The 20,760-nt window shown below is 41.5% G+C and overlaps 1 protein-coding gene across 1 annotated transcript; it reads left to right on the forward strand.

The window, feature by feature from the left end:
• The first annotated feature begins 13 nt into the window (after positions 1 to 13).
• ints2 (integrator complex subunit 2) lies at positions 14 to 16,982 on the forward strand. Its single transcript, XM_070917673.1, has 24 exons — positions 14 to 306; positions 508 to 646; positions 1,253 to 1,355; positions 1,593 to 1,706; positions 2,734 to 2,864; positions 3,740 to 3,910; positions 4,597 to 4,817; positions 5,019 to 5,144; positions 5,252 to 5,323; positions 6,751 to 6,865; positions 7,359 to 7,427; positions 8,177 to 8,311; positions 8,420 to 8,596; positions 9,215 to 9,320; positions 10,048 to 10,152; positions 10,381 to 10,545; positions 11,471 to 11,672; positions 13,109 to 13,234; positions 13,441 to 13,642; positions 13,874 to 14,155; positions 14,793 to 14,900; positions 15,117 to 15,222; positions 15,547 to 15,723; positions 16,288 to 16,982. The coding sequence occupies exons 1-24, from the start codon at positions 14 to 16 to the stop codon at positions 16,467 to 16,469; spliced, it is 3,627 nt and encodes a 1,208-aa protein (XP_070773774.1). The 3' UTR covers positions 16,470 to 16,982.
• The last annotated feature ends 3,778 nt before the right edge of the window (positions 16,983 to 20,760 follow it).

The following is a 20,760-nucleotide window of genomic DNA, read 5'->3' on the forward strand; positions in this document are numbered from 1 at the left end:
TAGTTGCAGAGAGATGGCAGACAGTGCAGGGCTGCAGTTTGTCAGCTCCTATGCTTTTGAAGCCATGCAGAAGGTGGATGTGGTGCGCCTGGCTGCCCTAAGTGACCCAGAGCTCAGGCTGCTGCTGCCCTGCCTGGTGAGGATGGCTTTATGTGCTCCAGCGGATCAGAGCCAGTCCTGGGCACAGGACAAGAAACTTATCCTCCGCCTGCTCTCTGGAGTGGAAGCTGTCAACTCCATTGTAGCGCTTTTGTCTGTTGACTTTCATGCCTTGGAGCAGGATGCACGAAAGGAACAGCAGCTTAGGTATAGCTGACTTACACGTGGTAATATGAGTATTGCTACAGTCTAGTAATGATTAGAATGAAGTGCCTCTGTTTTTTTCATCAAGTCAAACATGCATTGCTTTCTTCATAAAAACCACATACAACTGATAACTGATGTTTTCCAATAACTCACGGGGAGTTCATTTTAGCAGCATACACAATGTGCTGTCTCTTCTGCCAGGCACAAGGCAGGTGGCTCTAATGGAGAAAGCATCCTGGTGTCTCAGCTACAGCATGGCCTGACCCTGGAGTTTGAACACAGTGATCCCCTCAGGAGACTTCGTCTGACCCTCAGTGAACTGTTGGCTATCATGAATAAGGTACAGTCAGAGGCCCCCAAATAATTCAGTAAATCAAAGGACATACAATAAGTATTATTCTTCTGAGATCAATTACAAAACAAGATGCCCAATGACAAGAAAATACAAGAATATGAGATAAATTATGCTAAATAAAATAAAATAAAATGCATACATTTAATCTATAAAGGTTGTTGATTGATTTTAAAGATAGTACTTGTTATGCCACCTAAACTACGCAGATAAAAAGTATTGTCGATACTTTTGTATAATATAGAGATGTGGAAGAGACATCTTTCATGCTTGAATATAGAGAGACAGAGTTGTCTAAATATAAAGAAATTAAAGTATCAATGACTTAGTACAAAATACTGAATGATAAAAATATCTTACTTGTGGAAATTCTTGGATGAAAGAAATAAGCCTGCACAGCTTCCTTTTACTTGTTCATGAAAGTCTGCATCAGAGACGATTCCCAAATTTCTGGCAGCTGCTCTCACATTGACTGACGAATTCTATATTTCTCTGCACTGCACTTGTCCTTCAGTACTTTCATCTTCACCTAATAGGATGACTTGGATGATTGATCCACACAGTCTTATTTCCCTTGTTGTTGTTGTTTCTCAGGTGGTGGACTCAAATGGAGAGTTTTTCTTAAAGTCCTCTGAACTCTTTGAAAGCCCCGTTTACTTGGAAGAGGTTGCCGATGTCCTCTGCATTTTACAAGCAGGTACCCAACTCCTTTCATCTTCTTAATAGTTTTACCTAGATGTGTTTTGGAAGTGGAGTTATGTTTTTGGATAAAGAATATGTATCATAAATCGCAACAAAATTCTCAGCTTGATGATAGTGAGGAGAAAATATCTGTGTGCAAACATTAGCTGTATATTACCACTATGACAGTGATATTGTCTTCTGCAGTTGACAAATGAGTCTAGAATGTATGTTTATTTTTTCTTTTTCTCAGAGCTGCCCTCCTTGCTGCCCATTGTGGATGTGGCAGAGGCTTTGCTTCATGTCCGCAATGGAGACTGGTTTCTGTGTCTGTTGGTTGCCAATGTCCCTGACAGCTTCAATGAAGGTAATTCATCTGTCTCACAGCACTGCGCACAGCTGATGATGTGAGATGGAGTGGCTGGTTAATTGCCAGTTCTAGCTTCATATTGTAATAATATAGTGGGTGTACCTGCTATGGCAGGAATCAGGCTTTACTCAACATTACCTCAGAAGCTTTCTGTGACAGCTTCAATATAATTCCACCTAATTCTAATTCTAGCCTTGCCTATGTATTTGTCTTTGATTTATGATGAACATCATTGTCTCGCTCTGGCTCACAGAGTGTGTTGTGTGTGCTTAGAGAGCTGCATTATAAGAAAATGCCCGCTGTCTCCAGTGCCTCCTTATCAGGGCTATGTCAATAGCTTTTGTGTGCGTTACATAGCAGTCAACGTCAAGGAATCCTTTTGGCTTTGTTACAGGAAAATACCTTGTTTCATTGAATTAGAAGTGAAATGAATTGATCTAAGGGGTGAAGTGTGGGAAATAGCTCTGTCTAGAAGCGTCAAGGTCTCTCATGTTGAACACAAGCTGGTAACCAGACCTAACTCCACTGCATCTTTTATGACATATGAAATGCTCCGGAAGTGGCAGAGATGGAAACTAATATGATTTCAGTGCATGTCATAATATCAGCCAGCCATAAACAGTTTGCCTTTTAAACTGTCAGCTGTGGACAAGTATAAGGAAAATGAGATATGGCTGTCTTCTGATGGCTGTTAAATCTTATTTACAGGCAAATAACTGAGTCATGATTCTAGGGTATTTGGGGGGACATGACTTGGCCATGACATTGGAGAAATGATACAGTGTTACTGTCTGTCAGTGATGTGCAGAAAACCAGGAGACCTTTAGGCAAAGATTACATTATTAAACAAACATGACTTACAGCATTAAAATGTCTTGCTTGCGTAGTATTTCACTTTGTGGGGAAATTCAGTGAGCATTTTTCTAATCAATCACCTGATTAAAAGTATCAACATGTTCAGTAGTCCAAATTAAGGGTGTCATATGCTGTTTGTTTAATTAAATATGCATGTCTGTCTTTGCAGTTTGTAGAGGTTTGATCAAGAATGGAGAGCGTCAGGATGAGGAGAGTGTGGGTGGTCGACGCAGGACTGAAGCCCTCAGGCAGCTATGTCAAATGAACCCCTCACAGGCCCTCAACATCAGAGCGATGGTGGTCCGTTGCACTATTAATATTATCACAGGACTCCAAACTAACGCCAGAATCACACTTAATCCATAACCTTCCGTGTGTCTATTTCAGATGAGAGAATTCATCACAGCTGCTATGTGTTAACTAAAATGAATAGCACAATTTTTAGCATCTCGTCAGTTTGTGTGATACAATAAAAATTAAGTTTTAATCTTGACAAGTATTTACTGTAACCACGTCTTTAATGATTTTCATTCAAATTCAAGGCCTTATCCATCAGTGCCTCCTTTTTAAGTGCCATGGTCGTGAATTTTCAAATGCTAAACATAATGGCTTTAAAATGGCCATAATAATTATAATAACAATGTGTCAAATAGCAATGTGAAAATAAGACTTCCTGAATCTGCAGCTCACTAATTGATAATCCAAAAAATAGTCAGTTGCAGATGAATTGATCATGAAAATATATATATATATATTTTTTGTGCGTTTTTGTAAATTCCCAATTGATTCGACGAGTGATATGCTTTGTTTTGCCAGGCACATTTTAGTCTCTCGTTATTTCACACAAACACTCACTTCATAGAGGTTAGGAACAGAAGATTTTTCTCTTTACTGATTCAAGTTGTGATTCACTTGTGATACTATCCCTGAAGGGAGAAATGTGTCTTCTTACTTCCCTCCTGTTGGACAGATGATCAGACAAAATAATTCAAACAAAATGTCTTACTTTAATTGCTGAATATACCAGAAGACATAAACAAGTGGGTTGTAGAATGAAACTGACTTATTTATTTATTTATTTATTTATTTTAACAGAAACTTGCCTTGCCATCAGAATAATTTACTAATCTAATAATATGATTTACTGTGTGTTTGTTTATTCTGTGTATTTTCAGGTGGAGGAGTGTCACCTGCCTGGTCTGGGTGTGGCTCTGACTCTGGACTATAAACCAGATACAGCAGATGAGGCAGTCAGTCCTCTAGTCTCTTATGTCAGCGGTCTACTACTGGGTACCAATAGCAAAGTCCGCACCTGGTTCAGCATGTTTATTCGCAATGGTCAACAGGTGAGGGGCCCGGGTTTATTCAGTTTACTTTACATAGAGAAGATTGTAATGCAATAAGATCTTCCTCAGTATCTTGAAAAAGTGTGAGCAGTGTCTCCTCATGTTGAGCAGAGGACATTAAGGCAAAAGTGTGAACCTCACCATATTAAAGCTCGCTCTCTCGCTCGCTCGCTCTCTCTCTCACACACACACCTATGCTCTCATTCACAGTGTCTTTGTTTTGTGTCATCCACATTCTTTTCTGTCTATCTCAGTTGACAGTTCTTGAATTGACGTATAAAATATCACAAAAGATATAAATGGAATCAGGAATCTTTCCATCTGCTGGCATTTCTGGCAGTTTATGGAGTACAGATACTTTCACAATCAGCCTTTCACTGCAAATGCCATCATTTGTTTGTTTCCCTTTTTAAAATAGTTTTATTATTTATTTTTAGACGATAAAGCTCTCCCTCAGCTGTGTAGAAAAGCCTCTCTGCAGCACTGGGGAAATGTGTTGGAATGCTCTGTTTTGTTTTGAACAGTTTGCCTCTTGACGATCAGTCAATTAATTGATCGACAGAAAATTAATTGTTGACAGTCTTGTTAATCAATTCATTGTTTATTGTTTGTCATCTATCATACAAAAATGTCAGAGCACAACAGTTGGCTCATGTCCTTCCCTCGCTTTGTCTTTGCACTGCCAGCGAAAGAGAGAAAGCAGCTCGGTGCTGTGGCAGATGCGCAGACAGCTGCTGCTGGAGCTGGTCGCCATCCTGCCACGCTCACGCAGCACCCACATGCCCAATAACGGTGACATGGAAGAGGGGGGCGGCTCAGGGTACTCTGGCCTCAGAGAGGAGCACGTGGTGAAGGCCAGCGCCCTGCTCCGTCTCTACTGTGCCCTCATGGGCATCGCGGGCCTCAGGTAGGTCAAAGAGGATGCAGTAGCCCCCCTGATATTTCATACTTTTGATGTGTATTACTTGTTTTTAAATCAGAATCCTTTATTTAGTCCAGTACAAATATTTAAAATGTTCCAACGTCAGTGAATTTGTTTAAAGGATTGGTTTAATTTGGAAAAAGTTCATTTCGTAAAGATAATACACTCGCTGTGATCTCTCTACAGACCTACAGATGAAGAGGCAGAGCAGCTCTTGCAGCTGATGACCAGCCGTCCCCCGGCTACTCCTGCTGGTGTTCGCTTTGTCTCTCTGTCCTTCTGCAAGCTGCTGGCCTTCCCTACTCTGGTCAGGTACATAAAGTTGTCTTATTGACTCACAAACGTTATTCAACTAACAGTGGTCTTGAGTTTGAGAGTTTTTGCCGTGTGAGCATTATCTCATGTGTGTCTGTGTCCAGCACTCCAGAGCAAGAACAGCTGATGGTCATGTGGCTCAGCTGGATGATCAAAGAGGAGGAATACTTTGAGAGGTAAGAAGAATCTCTATATTTATGATAATGATGCATTATTGTATAGAGAAACTGTGGTTCTTCGTTTACTGGCCAAAAGAATAGTGAGTAAAATTTGACCAAAATCTGTCACAGTTGAGATCTTGAGAGCACTGTTTCTGCTATTCATGTTCATGCCATTTTACTTAATTGAATGAAGCAAGCTTAACTTTTTACTTTTACTATCTTCAATACGATAATTATCCCAATATTAATTTTATACATATGTTCCACTTTTTCCACAATTGTGACATAAGTCTTGACTACACTATGTAATCATTTAAGGTATTAACACCGAGGTTATGTAGCGGACACCTGTGGTACAATGAATATGTATCTCTCAAAAGCAGTGGCTCTCAAAATTACTGGAAGGTGTGTCTGGGTTTAGCACGCAGCTTGCATTAAAGCGTTTGTACTGCACTTAATTACAGAGCCTGTCTACATAGTCTACTAATACTTATACAGAATTGGTGATTATTTTATAATGCTGCATTAGCCAATATGAGAAAGCATTAACATTTTATAAATATATTGAGGACATCATGTGTAATTCTGATAGCCGTGCGTATTTTGACAGAGCTCCTTATTTTATTGTATTTTATTATTTGTTGAACACATACAATTGTCGCCAGTCTTGTATGGTTTTATTCCATTTAATGTGTCAAATAATCTTAGCTTGTTTATAGCATTGTGTTGTCGTCCTCGGCAAATGTCTGATTATTATGTGGTTCAGACAGAGTACACGAGCCTCTCTATTGTTGCACTTGGTTGCTGGTCTTCTGCTCCAGAAGAGCACGTCAGCTACAGAGTTTATTGAAACTTCAGAACAAATGAGGTAGAAGGGCCGACACAATAATACTCACGGAAGAAACAAGGAGCAGTAGGAGTTAAATAACAAGTTAAATGTGGCAAATCCATGTCTGAATTCATACTGAATGTGTGTGTGTGTCCACTATTTGGAGGCATTTGATGTTCCCTCTGTAATAGTTTGTTCTTTGTTAGAATAGCCAGTGATAAAGTCAGCAAAGCTTTTCTTTGTTACAATTAAGTTAATATGGGCCTGTCTTAACAAGTAATAACTGCAGCAGTTCATATGAATGTGTGTGTGTGTGTGTGTTTGTGACTCTAGTCCATGAAGTATAAATCATGTCAGAGTTTTAAGTGACTTTAGGGGTGACTAAAGGGGCACAGGCTGATAGAAGTGTGTTTGTGTTTGTGTGTGTGTGTGTGTGTGTGTGTGTGTGTGTGTGTGTGTGTGTGTGTGTGTGTGTGTGTGTGTGTGTGTGTGTGTTGATGCAACTAACAATCAGTTTATTACAATTCTATCCTGTAAAATGTAGGATTAACGACAAGTCTAAGTGTCCTTTCTCACTTGCCTTGCATGCATATGTGTGTCCTCCTCTTTACAGTGCTGCAGGCGTATCTGCTTCTTTTGGAGAGATGCTATTACTGGTTGCCATGTATTTCCATAGCAACCAGCTCAGCTCCATTATTGAGTTGGTGTGCTCTACTTTGGGGATGAAGGTAAGGTGGTAGGTGGGAGGGAGGCAGTGATCAATACATCAGTCTGGCTGACCAGCTACTGGCCCCACTCCTCCACTGTAGCAGTGGCACATATAAAGACTATATCACTGATGAAACACTTGCAGCATACTCATGTCTACGAAGACACTATACCCTGTGGCCAATTTGCTCTTTTATTACTTATTAAGTGCACTATTGTTTCCTGCCTGTGTGCTAAGTAGTTTTCCTGTGTCAGTGTATTTTCCACTAAGATGTTTAATGTAATTGGATTTAGAGCCTGTTTGTTTCCACCCCTGGGGCAATCCTCTCAATTCAGTGTTGTGCCTGCCGTGTAGAATTCTTCTTATGAAATATGAAAGGAGGGAATTACAAAATACCAGCACTGTTGCCTGCAGGTTGTTTTCACTCACAGTAAACCTACCGTTGTTGATATTCTTCATTCTTTTATGTTATTATTATTTATTTTTTTTGCCAAATGTTCAACTCTCTATAGATTGCGATCAAGCCCAGCTCTCTAAGCAAGATGAAGACTATCTTCACACAGGAGATCTTCACAGAACAGGTACATAGCAAGTCCATCCACATGCATATTTCCTACCTGCAAATTCCTAATTGGTCAATGATTTATTGTGTATTTGTGTGGGCTTTTATTCTCATCAATGCTCATTTCTTTTCCCCATTGAGGGCTGCTGTAAATTCAGGAATGTAGAAGCTTTTGATGTATCAAATTGTCAAAATACAATAAATTTTTTCACTAAATAAAGTTTTCAATTGGCCATAAATCACTTGAATGTAGGTTATTTGACACTACCCAGCAGTGGTAAATGATTTGTAAACAATATTGCATTACCTGTGATCATGACTATCAGGCCATCAAACAAAAATGTCTGACACCCTTTAAAACGGTGGCTTAATTTAATAATGTGAAAAACCTTTATATAAGAAGAAAGCACATTGATATGTTTTGTTACATTTTGTTTCAGAGTGACATGGAAACTTGTCGTGGTGCCCAGTTTTCTGTCAACATATCTTGTCTGTTACTTATGGAGGAGTGTCAATAGATGTATGCACTATTAGTAGTATGCATCACATCTGTTGCTAATGGTAATTAGCAATCAAGAAGCCTCATGTTAACATACTCTCAGTAGAAGAAGCAGCTTGTTAGTGAAGGAGCCAGAAAAAAGAAATTCAAAAAGTTGTGCACATTCTCACTATAATGTGACGTAGAACTATACAGAATTTGTAGGTGTATCTTTGTTTATTTTCTATTGTTGCTGTTTACATAACTTGTTAATTATTTCCGATGTGTAGGTGGTTACAGCCCATGCGGTGAGAGTTGCAGTGACCAACAACCTAAGTGCCAACATCACAGGATTCCTCCCCATTCACTGTATCTACCAGCTGCTTCGGAGCCGAGCCTTCACCAAGCACAAAGTGTCCATCAAGGTAGGAGATGTGCACTAGATGGCTCAGAATCTAGCTTCTAAGTGTTATGTCTGTTTTAAAAAAGTTTTAATTTTACCCCCCCGTGCTCTTCCTGTGTGCATTTTCCAGGATTGGATCTATCGTCAGCTCTGTGAGACAACCACCCCTATCCACACTCAACTGATTCCCCTAATTGACGCCTACATTAACTCCATCCTCACTCCAGCATCCAAGGCCAACCCAGAGGCCACCAACCAGCCCATCACGGAGCAGGAGATCCTCAATGTCTTCCTGAGCTCTGCTGGGGTTAGTCAGCACTGTGGCTTCAGGGCAACTGCAAAAACCTAAAACTGCACCCTGAACAGTTAATGGCATTTGTGGTTCGATTTTGTGGTGTGTTGTTAATTTTCCATATCCTTTTTTGATGACAGTATGTGTGAGGCCATGTTTTCCTCTTTAAGTTACCAGAATGAATGGAGTTTATCTGTCTTTCTGCCAGCCCTGATTTACTTTACTTAGTTATTGTTATAGCAGTAATTATTGTTGGAATTCATTAACACTACTGCACATTGTATTTCTTTCATCCATGTCCATCCTATTGCTGATAGATGAAACTTTTGTTGCTATCAGGGTTCAGGAGTTATGGATTATATGCTTATAAGCTTTTTTTCTTAAATGGTTAGACTTACATTTGTTGATAATTACTGATTATTTTTAGTTGAAGTCGGTGTTAATTGGGTTGTTAAGATAAATTGCCAGCAATTCATTGCCAACTCCAAGCATTCCAGGTTTTATATTACTGATGAATCTTTTGAAAGTGTCCATCTCCACATTCACTGATGCTGCAGAGCCCTATTATGCTGCCCATCCTTGACTGAAGCTGTTGTTTTGCTTCTCTCTTTCACTATTGGTTAGCAAGGGGAGGGTAATCGAGGAGGACGACAGCGCTACTCCATCACCACCCAACTCCTTATCCTCTACTACATCCTGTCTTATGAGGAGAACCTGTTGGCGAGCACCAAACAACTGGGTATGTTACAAGACAATAACTGTGTCCCATATAATTCTGCACTGTGCCTGGCTTCTCACTGTGCTGTTGGCTCACTTCCTTTCTATTTCTTATTTTCTCTTCTTCTGCCTGCCTAAAGTGCATCCATTGTCATCTCCTCCACTGAAGGAGCCATTGTGAGATGGAGGGAATTTGTCAGGCAGTGAGAGGAGACAGGGAGCTTTTGTCCTCTGTGAAGTTGTAGGAGATGCTCTCACTCTGGATGTGCAGTCATTCATCCCTTTCTCTCTCGGCACTGAATGTTGGCCGCTTCATAGAGAATAAATGGAGGGCTGACAAAGAGCCAAGTACAATGGCTACGGGAGCTGAGCTAACTAGGACAGCTGTAGGTTAGATTGAGCATTAGCAGTTAGCCTAGTCAGTGTTTATTCTCTCCCATGACGAGCTCTCCTCTTGCCCTTCATTAGGCCAGATTTATGTGAGAGTTTATGCCCGTCTCTTTAATTGCTGTGTTTACCCAAGTGCTCCCGCAGCCTTCAAGGAAGGAGTAATGAAGCCCATCAGCAGTGGTAATGAACCCACGTCAATGAAAAATCACCTCTGCTCCTCTAACGCATCGGCACAGCGGCTCTGGCGTCCTTACACTGCCAAATAAAACACTTATGCTCAGTCTTGTCCTTTTCTTGCTTATGTCCTCACCCTCTCTATTTCCTGTCGTATAGTTCTGTTTTCTTCTTTTTTTTTCAAGCTTTGATGCAGAGGAAGCCAAAGTCCTACTCAGCAGCCTTGATGGACCAGATCCCTATTAAGTACTTGGTTACTCAGGCCCAGGGACTGCAGCAGGAGCTAGGGGGTGAGATATGGACTTAATGTTTGGTTACATCTCTATATTCATATTTTGTTTTACTAATACTGTATTACATACTTGTGCAAATTACATTACCAAGATTGTATTTTTTTGTAATTTTTATTTTTGGAAAAAAATGAAAAACACAAAAACTAAAATTAAAAAAGCTCAAAAACCAAAATTCTTGCTGGTAAAAAAAACGTATAACCTTCCTCTCTCTTTCCCTGTTCCCAGGTCTGCACTCTGCCCTGCTGAGGCTGCTGGCCACCAACTACCCCCATTTATGTCTAGTGGAGGACTGGGTGTGTGAGGAGGAGGTGACTGGTACCCTGCCTCTGCTTCGGAGGATGATGCTCCCCAGCAACACCTGCAGATACACTCAGAGTCAGCTACACCAGGGTGAGCAGGGTGGCAATAAGGGATGAAAGAAACAGGATTGGGGCAGAAGGTTGAGGCTTGTAGTTCTGAAGTTAGAGTTAATATGGACCCCTGCCTTTCTGCTAAATATACCAAAGTCCTTTAACAGTCAGTGCCCCATATATTCACAAGGTAAATAACAAAATATCTCTACATGAGTTGATTAGATAAAATTAAAGGATAAACTGACAATGTTTGGATTGAAAAAAAGGTAAAAGGAAAACTTCAGATTAAACCAAGCCAAAGTGAATCCAGAAAGATCTCATTTGGAAATAAGCCAGCACCAGTGAGACTAACCCTAGAGGTGTAGATGAGAGAGTAGTGTTACCAGTCTTGAATAGAACGGGGAAGAGATACTAATATTGTGTTGTGTAATACATTTACAGGTGAAAGCCATTATCCAGCTGAAATCTTATGTCAATGGTTAATCCTTCAGGCTTTAGAGGATTAGGCTGTAATTGGCTTTTCTTTGGTAGAGATCCTTGACAAAATGCAAAAGTGTAACATATAATCAGTTTCACACACCATTATGCAGCTTGATGTACAGTACATATATATATACATTTACAAATTGATATTTTATGTATTTATGCAACTTTACACAAATGTGTTGTTATAACGCATCCAGGGTGTGTTCTTAGGCTAAAAACAGAAAACAGAAAAGGTTAAAGGATGATACAACTGTAGTTTTATTTTCTTCTCGCCACCATTAAGTCTAAACAAATGCTGACTGCAGAACAACAAAATGCCAGATGCTGCTACTGTCTTGCACTGGATCTGATCTGATTCTCCAGACGTTTTTGGTTTCTATTAATTTCAGTGTGCACATTTGGTTCAAATCAGTTAAGGGAACACAACAAGACTCCAGAGATTAACTCAGCTGTTTGTCCCCCCCCCCCCGCCTCAGCCTTCCAGAAGTTACCATCTAGCAGTCCCAGGCTGATGCGGATCTTGGAGCATTTAACGCTGCTTTCACCCGGAGACCTGATCCCTTATGCGGAGGCCCTCACAGCCAGCATGGCTCTGCTGCTGGAGCCTGCTGTGCCTCGTCGAATACTGCAGACCCTCAACAAGCTCTGGATGGGCCTCAACACTGTGATGCCCCGCAGGTACATGCTCCGGACACGATTTAGATGGTGTGGACAAAGGACAGAAAATGCTCCTGTGACAACCTCAAGTGAGAAATATCACTGAATGTCACATGGGTATATTTTCTGCCTTCAGGTTTTATTACTATGCCTTAAATTAATGGCATCACTTGGGTATTGGGGCTCAAAATCAATCAAGAGTTCAAATCTGTATCTTGCCTCTCTAATTTGGGATCTTTTGCTCAACTTCACAAGAAAAAAGTAAAAGTAAATAAAAACAAAACTTATTCAAGGCCCAAATAAAAATATGAATATTAAAGCTAATCCCTTTTTGGCTGCTGGTTACATTTTTTTGTTGTATATCTTTTCAGTGAAAGGTTAACAGTAGTACTTGACTTGGTGTCGTCTCTCCCAAGGCTGTGTAAAGTTGCTGTGAGACTCAGTAAATGGATTAAAGGAAGACCTGTGGAACAACAGTTGTTGCCCTTAACCCCTAGGCTACTTGCGCAATGGTTATTGTGTGAATAGATCAGAGGTATTGAGCCAGGCAACTCTGTCAGCCTGCGTGAACTCTCTGGACAGAAGAGGGTGACCCTCACTCTGCCCCAGGGCCCACAGGAGCACAGTTACCAAAGCTCTGAGCAGACATCCTATCGATCCGAAAGGGGTCTGTAACAAGAAGAGCTCAGGGCAGGAAAACTGAGGGAGACTCTCCATGAGGGGCATGTAAAGGATTGTTGCCCCCTCCCTCTTCGCTTCCTCTCTCCCTCTCGTAGTATTGAATGTTGCAGAGGGCTAGACGAGAGAATCTAGGAGGAGGGCAGCAGTGTCAAATTTCACACAGATCCACTGATTGATGCTAGTGCGCAAGCTGCAGGAAGGCTTGGAGCTCCAAGAGTACCCTGCTGTTTGTAGTTTAGCATTGGTCTGACAAGAGAGATAGAGGGTGAAATGCTGCCACGGGCTAATTTGTGAGTAATTGAATTCATTAAACCCCTACTGAAGTGTGTCTCATATCATATTTTATTAGCATTTGAGTAATTTTACTTCCAAAATACGATAAATCAAGTTTGGGGAAAAAGGTGGACAGTTTATGATTAGTTCACGGTTAGTAGTTCATCTAGATAAGTATGATATTTTTCTCAACTGGCAATTTGATGATTATCCTTTAAAAAATACCATAATGTGTTTTTCATGTGCTGTGAGTCTTTTCAAGACTCTACACATGTTAGACATCTCAATTTGAAGTGAAACCCCCAAAAGCTCGGCACAAAATGTTTTACCTCCCAAGTCAGGTAGTGCATTGTAATACTTATTGTGATGTGAATGAAGGTTAAAACTGGTGTGTGTGTGTGTGTGTGTGTGTGTGTGTGTGTGTGTGTGTGTGTGTGTGTGTGTGTGTGTGTGTGTGTGTGTGTGTGTGTGTGTGTGTGTGTGTGTGTGTGTGTGTGTTGCAGGTTGTGGGTGATGACAGTAAACGCCCTCCAACCTTCAGCTAAGCTGCTCAGGCAGCAGAGGTACACTCAGAACGACCTGATGGTGGACCCTCTCATTGTGCTGCGCTGTGATCAAAGGGTGTACAGGTAACTATGGGACATATTCTAAAGTGCCATATATGGACACAAACGGCACACAGATGCAGTTCTGTTTATGCTACATTGGGTGTATGTTCGCACATGTGTACGTTTTTTTGGCTGCATGGACCCACAAAATTGGCTGCATTTATTTTCGCTGCATATATTTCATACCAAAGCAAATGAAATTACAGGTTTAACTTTTCTTTTGCCAGGTGTCCTCCTTTGATGGACATTGTCCTTCACATGCTGAATGGCTACTTGCTGGCCTCAAAAGCCTACCTACACTGCCACTTGAAGGAGACAGCTGACTTTGATCGGCAGAGCCAGACGGTCTCAAACCTGGGCGTGTCCGGACCACCAGATACACCCGAGGTCACCAGGGAGGAGCTGAAAAATGCCCTTTTAGCTGCACAGGTGCTTTAACCCGTAACTGACACATTCACACACACACACACACACACTTTGTCTCGCTTACATTCTCAAACCTCACTTTTTTACAGAAGACTGTATTTTTATTGTCATGTCATGGGGGTTTGGTAAAGCATGAATGCAGAAATAATATGGCCTTACATGAAGACAAATATGTAACAGATGACCTTTCACACCTTGGTACCATGGTAACCACCTGTTTCTATTTAACCCCAGGACAGTGCAGCAGTCCAGATTCTTCTGGAGGTGTGTCTGCCAACCTCTGAAGAGCAGCAGCTGGGGGCCAACACAGAGAGCCTGCTGAGGGGCATTAGGGGCCCCTTGCCAGGGAAATCGAAACAGGGAAGCCTGGGGCCGAGAGCCAGGGGGGGCGGGGAGGACGCTGAGCCAGAGGGAGGCCTGCTCAGTGACTTGAGGGAGGTGCAATGTCTCATCTGTTGTCTGCTGCATCAGATGTTCATCGCCGACCCCAACATTGCCAAGTTGGTCCACTTTCAGGTAACACAATGGGGGAAAAGATGAAGTGGGCTGTACACTTGATACTTGTTTTACTGTGACAGTGGGGTGGCTGGCAGGTTCACATAAAAGACACAGGTCTGGATCCAAGACCAACAGGGGCATGTGTTGTTCCTGACCCTGTGTTGTTCTTGGGCTCTTTATGACATTCCTGCATGACTAGATTTCTTACTGTGCTCCAAATTGTGCCATTACAAAGTAATGTTATTGTGCAAATACCCTTTATGTGAGTAGTTGAGTGCATAGTGCCATATTGCTGAAAATACCTTTGAGTCAGTTTTTCAAGAAGAGCCAAGTCATGTTGACCCCATTAGTCATCACATTCTGCCACGGCATTAGTGGTAAGTGACTGCAGCACTCCCAGAAGTAACGGACGGCCATATGGTGGACTTCATCAAACCAATCCTTCCTCTGTCACACTAATCCACCCTCGTCCACACTGCCAAGCAGAAGCTGCAGTGTGCATTGGCACAGGTTTAATAAACAAATACTTGTGTGCTTAAATGAGTACTTGATTGAATTATCTGTGTATTCCTTATTCCTTCGTTATCATTCTTGGGTTTCATCATAAGATTCATATTTCCTGTTCTCTCCCTCTTTGTGCCTCTCTCTCTGTCAGGGTTACCCTCAAGCTCTGCTGCCTCTAACTGTGGCAGGCATCCCCTCCATCCATATCTGTCTGGACTTCATCCCAGAGCTGTTGGCCCAGCCCCAGCTGGAAAAGCAGGTGAGGCCTCCCAGCCTCCCCTCCCTTCCCCTCTCCTCTCTTTTTCCTGGCTTTAAATCCTAGACTTGCCCTGGGCTTGAGCCAGAACCTCTCTTACACTGTCGTGTTTTTTTTTAAAGCAGCACTATTGGGTGCTCTCTGCCGAGTGTTTGCATATTTGCTGCATAAATAAGTGGGACAAATGTGTAGCCATTATGAATGTGTGTGTCCCCACAGATCTTTGCAATCCAGTTGCTGTCATACTTGTGTACCCAGTATGCCCTACCCAAGTCCCTTAGTGTGGCCAGGTTGGCCATCAGTGTCATGGGCACCCTCCTCACAGGTCAGTGAACTATTTTTCACGCTACGCTCTACATTCACGCAGCCTCCTTTAGTCACTCTACTTCTTCTACATCTCTGCCACTGATTTCGCTCCTAACAGACTGTATACTGTAAATCACAATGCAGCCTGTATACAGTATATCAGCTGTTGTCATACAGTATGTATTGTTATTTCTATCCCTATATTTGGCTGCCACCATCTGGCCTTTGGCTGTTAGTGCAGCATTTTCTCTCCCTATTACATACATGCACAGTGTAAACCAGTCTATTAGCCATTGTATTTATTGTTTATACTGTTCTTGTGTGTGTGTGTTCTGTTTTTTAGTGCTGACTCGTGCCAAGCGTTTCTCCTTCTTCATGCCCATCCTGCCATGCCTGGTGGCCTTCTGCCAGGCCTTCCCTCCACTCTATGATGATGTGGCAGCTCTGCTAGTACAAGTGGGCCAGGTTTGTGCCTCCGATGTTGCCACCAAGGCCAGGGACATTGACCCTCTTATTGCCCGTAAGTATAGTCAGTCACTTGGCTGGCATTATAAGAATGTGTTAAATTAATGTATTAGAATGTATTAACAGAAACTCCGATGTCCCAGGACTGCCTTTTAATATTGAGTCTTGAATCCAATATTTTAATTTTACTTCATGATGTAACTGCACACTTTTACCTAAAGTAGGCCTGCCTTACATTTAATAAAGCTAATCCAACTTCGATCTATATTTTTGACAGTTTCCTGCCTGGCTGGAAACACCATAGGCTTGATTTAACCTGTGCCCCTGCAATGTTGGACATGTTTTGTATTTTTTGGCCTGCTCATCCAGCTGTCCCATTCTGTGGTGTTACCCTGTAGACACCACATGGACAGAAAAAGATTTAAAAAACAAAAAAGTTAGGTGGCATATGATGAAGAATATTTCTAGAGATATGTACATACCAGAAACTGTAAACACCTCTGTCTTGTAGATCAGTCAGAACCATAGCAATGTAATGACGACAGATGATAAAGACTATAGTTAGATCTATAAATGTTTAAGTAATGACATGAATAAGAAGTTTGTTTTCCTGCCTCAGGCCTGCAGTATCTGAAGGAGAAGCCTCAGGGGGCTGTGGCTCCAGGAGAAGGTTCCTCCAAGCTGACTTTACCCCAGAGGACAGCAGAGGAACTGGGTGGAGCTGACCCTGATGTTCAGCTCTGCTACTGTGTAGAGGCCACCTTCATGGACATCATCAGCTCCACGCTTCATGGACTATAGACCAGTCAAACACATTCTAGAGGAAGAGGGGGGACTGGACTTCAACCAACAACTCTAAACACTGCCTCTGAAAGACATTGCCATACTGGGAGGGCTTCTGTCAACACACACCCATTCATCTTTAACAAATGGAATCAGACTGATGTCACTTTTGTCAAGGGCTTTCAGACAATGTAAGGTTGTGGGCTGCACTCATTCTGTGCACATGATGGGACATAGTATATCCGTTCTTGTCTGGACTTAAGTCAAGCACTCAAAAATCCATTCTCTACCGCCAGGCTCCTTTTTGACACCCTGTAAATGAATCATGACTTGCAATTTATTTAGAAAATCTTTGTTTGTTTATGTGCTCTCAGTTTGTAGAAAGTGAAAATACTGCAAATGTTAAATGGGTCCATTTTCTTGACCTCTGTAGGCATATTTTTCCAAGCTGTAAGCATTGTGACCTTTTTCTCAGTAACTGAAAAAAGGAAAATGTTGCCTTAAAATAATATGTAGAGCTTTTGTACTGTATTTGTTTGTAATAAAACAAAGAAACCCTTCCATTGATGAGGTGTATTTGGGACAAACGGTTAACAATTTGGTTGGAAATGTAAATCTCGTCTGCTCTCTCAAGACGTTTTATATTTAGACTCATTTTTGCCCATTACGATCTCCATTCTGGACGACTTCGTTGACTGCTTTAGGGTTCATTTATTCGTAACAATGTTCAGGGTCGTCTCCATCCCGCCCCTTGTTCTCGCGATTTTTCCAAATGTGTGCACTTTCGCTAGAATTTCGATGTGAGCTAATGTCACTGCAAATGGGACGAAGCCGCATTATTTGACCCAGAAGAAGAGAAGAGCGGACTATTTACTTGGCGACCATTAGCTGGTGTAGCCTAAAGTCTGAGGGACTGTAAACTGAAATGAAAAGCCAGTAAAAAATGTATCCGGACCTGTCGGGGCTATCGTGTCCTAAGAAATACCTGCTGTACGGACAAGATGGATGCTGCAGGTGCCAGTGTCAGGTGAGAGACCAGGGCCTGCATTTATAACTGCTAAAAGTGAAATTTTGGGCTTAACTAAAAAGATAAAAACCTCCACTTTTACTCCTACTGACAAACATGACTGAATAAAAGCTATTTATCAAATTTCTTTAACTTTAGAGGGCTCCAGTTATCCCTTAAATTGCGACCCTCTTTGGGTCCAAAATGGCTCTAGTAGAAATGCGGGAGGGCTCAATCTACTGGGACACGGTTTTTCCCCCCCCCCCATTACCCACGACTTAAAATGCGGTAGGTTTAGCTGTTGAAGCTACTGCTGCGTGATACGTGACGTACAAACGTGCTATGCGCGTTGGCTCACTGGTTGGCTACAGTTAATAGAGCGCAGGCATGTTAATGTCATTAGTAACACCTGTGCTTTTCCTATTATGACAAATCACAATGTCTGCTGTGAAAAGGCCCCGTATTAAGCTACAGGTTTTTTTCTGATGCACCTTGTCTGCCGGTAACAGAATTTCATGCCTGCTGTAATTTGAATATCTTTTATTGCATCCCTATTTATACATTTAAGTATTACAAATACATTGTGGTTGATTTCGCGTGTTAATTGCGAAAACAGTAATAATCTAAGGATAATTACAGAGTATGGCCATTCCTGCTCTGAGCACGCAACAATTGGGATAGTTCATGTTGTCAACTGTCATTTTCTCAAAATGTTATTTTCCAACATTAAGTTCTAAATGCAGTTAAATGCCATAAAACTACTGTAATGATCCAGTGAAATGGGGGGATCTGTTTTTCTTATGGCAGTGGTGGCTCCTGCTCCACTGGTGTATCAGCCTATGAAAGGTGACATAAAGTGCAACCAATTAGACCAAGTGCAGTTAGTCATTTGTACCTTGTCTGCAGATGGCAGCCTTTGCTGCAGGCTCACCTGAATTTGGAAGATCAGTGTAATTTGTTCGGAAGTACAGCTACATTATCAAACATCTTTTTGGAATAAACGACTCCACAGGTGATTTTCTGATGCTGCACTTTTAAATCCAGCGGGTTGTCCTGAGTGATTCTTTAGGTTGTATCACACATAACTCTTGAACAACAACAATATTGAATGGACATTGTTAAAATCCCAGGCTTGGTCTTTGGCGAGAACTCAGCCTTGGCTCGACTGTGGTTGATCTTGGACTTGACTTAGACCCCACTTAGGGGGTATTGCCTACAGCCCTGCAGCAAATATTCACTGGTTTGGGTCATGGTCATATTCAAGATAGATAGATAGATAGTCTTTGTTGTCCCGGAGGAAGAATTGTTTTCACAGACAGTGCATATTCCTCACAAAAACATACTGAACAGACTTTGTCGTCACAGCAGAGCATGCGCCGAGATGAACGTCTTGAAATGCAGAGCCTCTGTCGGTCTTGTCTTTGTGGCTTACATGGTAAAAGCATCTTATTGCACACTCCAGTCTTTTGCAATTGTTTTCTCTCGTCTAACATTATCTGTGACTATAACTTGACCTGTCGTGGCGAATCCTCTTATGCAACTCTTCATTGGCATATAGCATTAAAGAATTGTAGCCTGTTTAAAGAGATTTTGCACAATTCTTTGGACTACATTGACACATTGTTATCTCTGTGTTTTCATCTCCAAAACCACTGTTGACCTCCTGGAGTTGTTTCAATGCCAAGGTCTTCCAATATGCATACCTGCTACATCGGAGACAGACTGTTAACAATTATAGAGCCCCTTTGGAGCAACTGCTTTGTTTTATTTTATACCACTCACTTACTGCCCTTATTGCTTATTCACGTGAATCCACATTATTGCAGCTGAACCATCCTATCCTAATAGACATATCCCAGTAATTCACCAGAGGGCAGTCTTGCCACACTAAAAATAACAGATCCATCCTGTCAGACTAAACCCATGAATTAAATAAACCTTCAAGAGTCAGCAGAGAGGAATCTGAAAATAGTTTTCAAGGTTTGCACACGTTATGCTGAAATATAAAACTATCACTGTTATAGAAGTTACAGTGTTAAATGGCCTGTGATTTACAGTGTTTATGAACAATAAAATGTTCAAACCCGAGTGAAAATTATTTCTTACGTTCACATTTTAGGTAGTTTAGGTAGTGAGCAGTCAGAGCGATCATGTACATAACACAGAAATTTAAAAAAAGTAACACTATATAAAATAGAAAGTGAGTTCCTCCTCTCTCTCTCTCTGTCTGTTGTGGAGGCATTTATGAAGCACTCTGCAGCAGTTTGTTGTGCTGCTGCAGTTTCCCAATGCAGTGAGAGATGCCTGAAGCAAGCGAGGGTGAAATCACAGAGCAGTTTTGTTTTCACTGGCATTGCCACTGTGCTTCTAACACCTAGCACCCAAAATACAACCCCTTGCAAACTGCAGAAAAAGGGTGCTGAGGAGGAGACAGAAGTAGGTGAAAGAGATATATTTACTCTGTGTTTAGTATGAAGACAGGACAAGAGAAAACTCTCTGCAGGTTTATCCATCTATAGATATTTCATGACCAGATGGATCTGTTGAGAGAATCCTGTTTGACACAAAGGCATGACCTCAAGTCAGACAACTGACACACTTATCAGGAAATCGCTGTGAGTACATGTTTAAACAGGAAATAACAGCTTATGAAGAGGCTTTTCAGCTCCTGATTGTCATATTAAAATAAGATATGTCAGCACACCGGCAACAGCTCGGTCTGATTAGAGCTTACCTTAGATAAATCTCTTTGGAGGAAGTGTAAAAGACAAAGACATTATACTGATGATCCGATAATGTCCTACAGGGATATCAATTCTGGCTTTTGTGATCATTAAGTGACTTGATACTTTTTAAGACTTTCAAATCAATCTCTGTTGGACTTTGATCTGAATCTCTTATTTGCATTGCAGTCCTTTTCTTTCCCATGCCTTTGCACGTTAGCCAAGGATGTGTAAACACCAAGCTTATTGAAAACTGTTTCACAACAATGCCTCTACCTCTTTAGAAATCTACCCAAGAACGCCAGAGGGAAGCACTTAAATGGTGTTCTTAATGCACTTAGCTAGGTATACACTACCTCCAGCTTTTTCAATTCACATCACAGGTCTAATTGCTTCTGTTTACTTGCTGGTAATAAAAGACGAGCCCTTAAGAGGCAGAAGAAAATCCCACTTCAGCTTGGTACAAGAGTCATTGAGGTTAGCAGAGCATTCTTTCCCTGTTAGCCTCAGTGGAGAGAAAGGCACTTCAGGTGTAATGCAGTACAATAGCCACGTACTGCTGTGACTGCTGCTTAGCCAT

The sequence above is a fragment of the Enoplosus armatus genome, chromosome 13, assembly GCF_043641665.1.
Source record: "Enoplosus armatus isolate fEnoArm2 chromosome 13, fEnoArm2.hap1, whole genome shotgun sequence".
In the NCBI taxonomy this organism is placed as follows: domain Eukaryota; kingdom Metazoa; phylum Chordata; class Actinopteri; order Centrarchiformes; family Enoplosidae; genus Enoplosus; species Enoplosus armatus.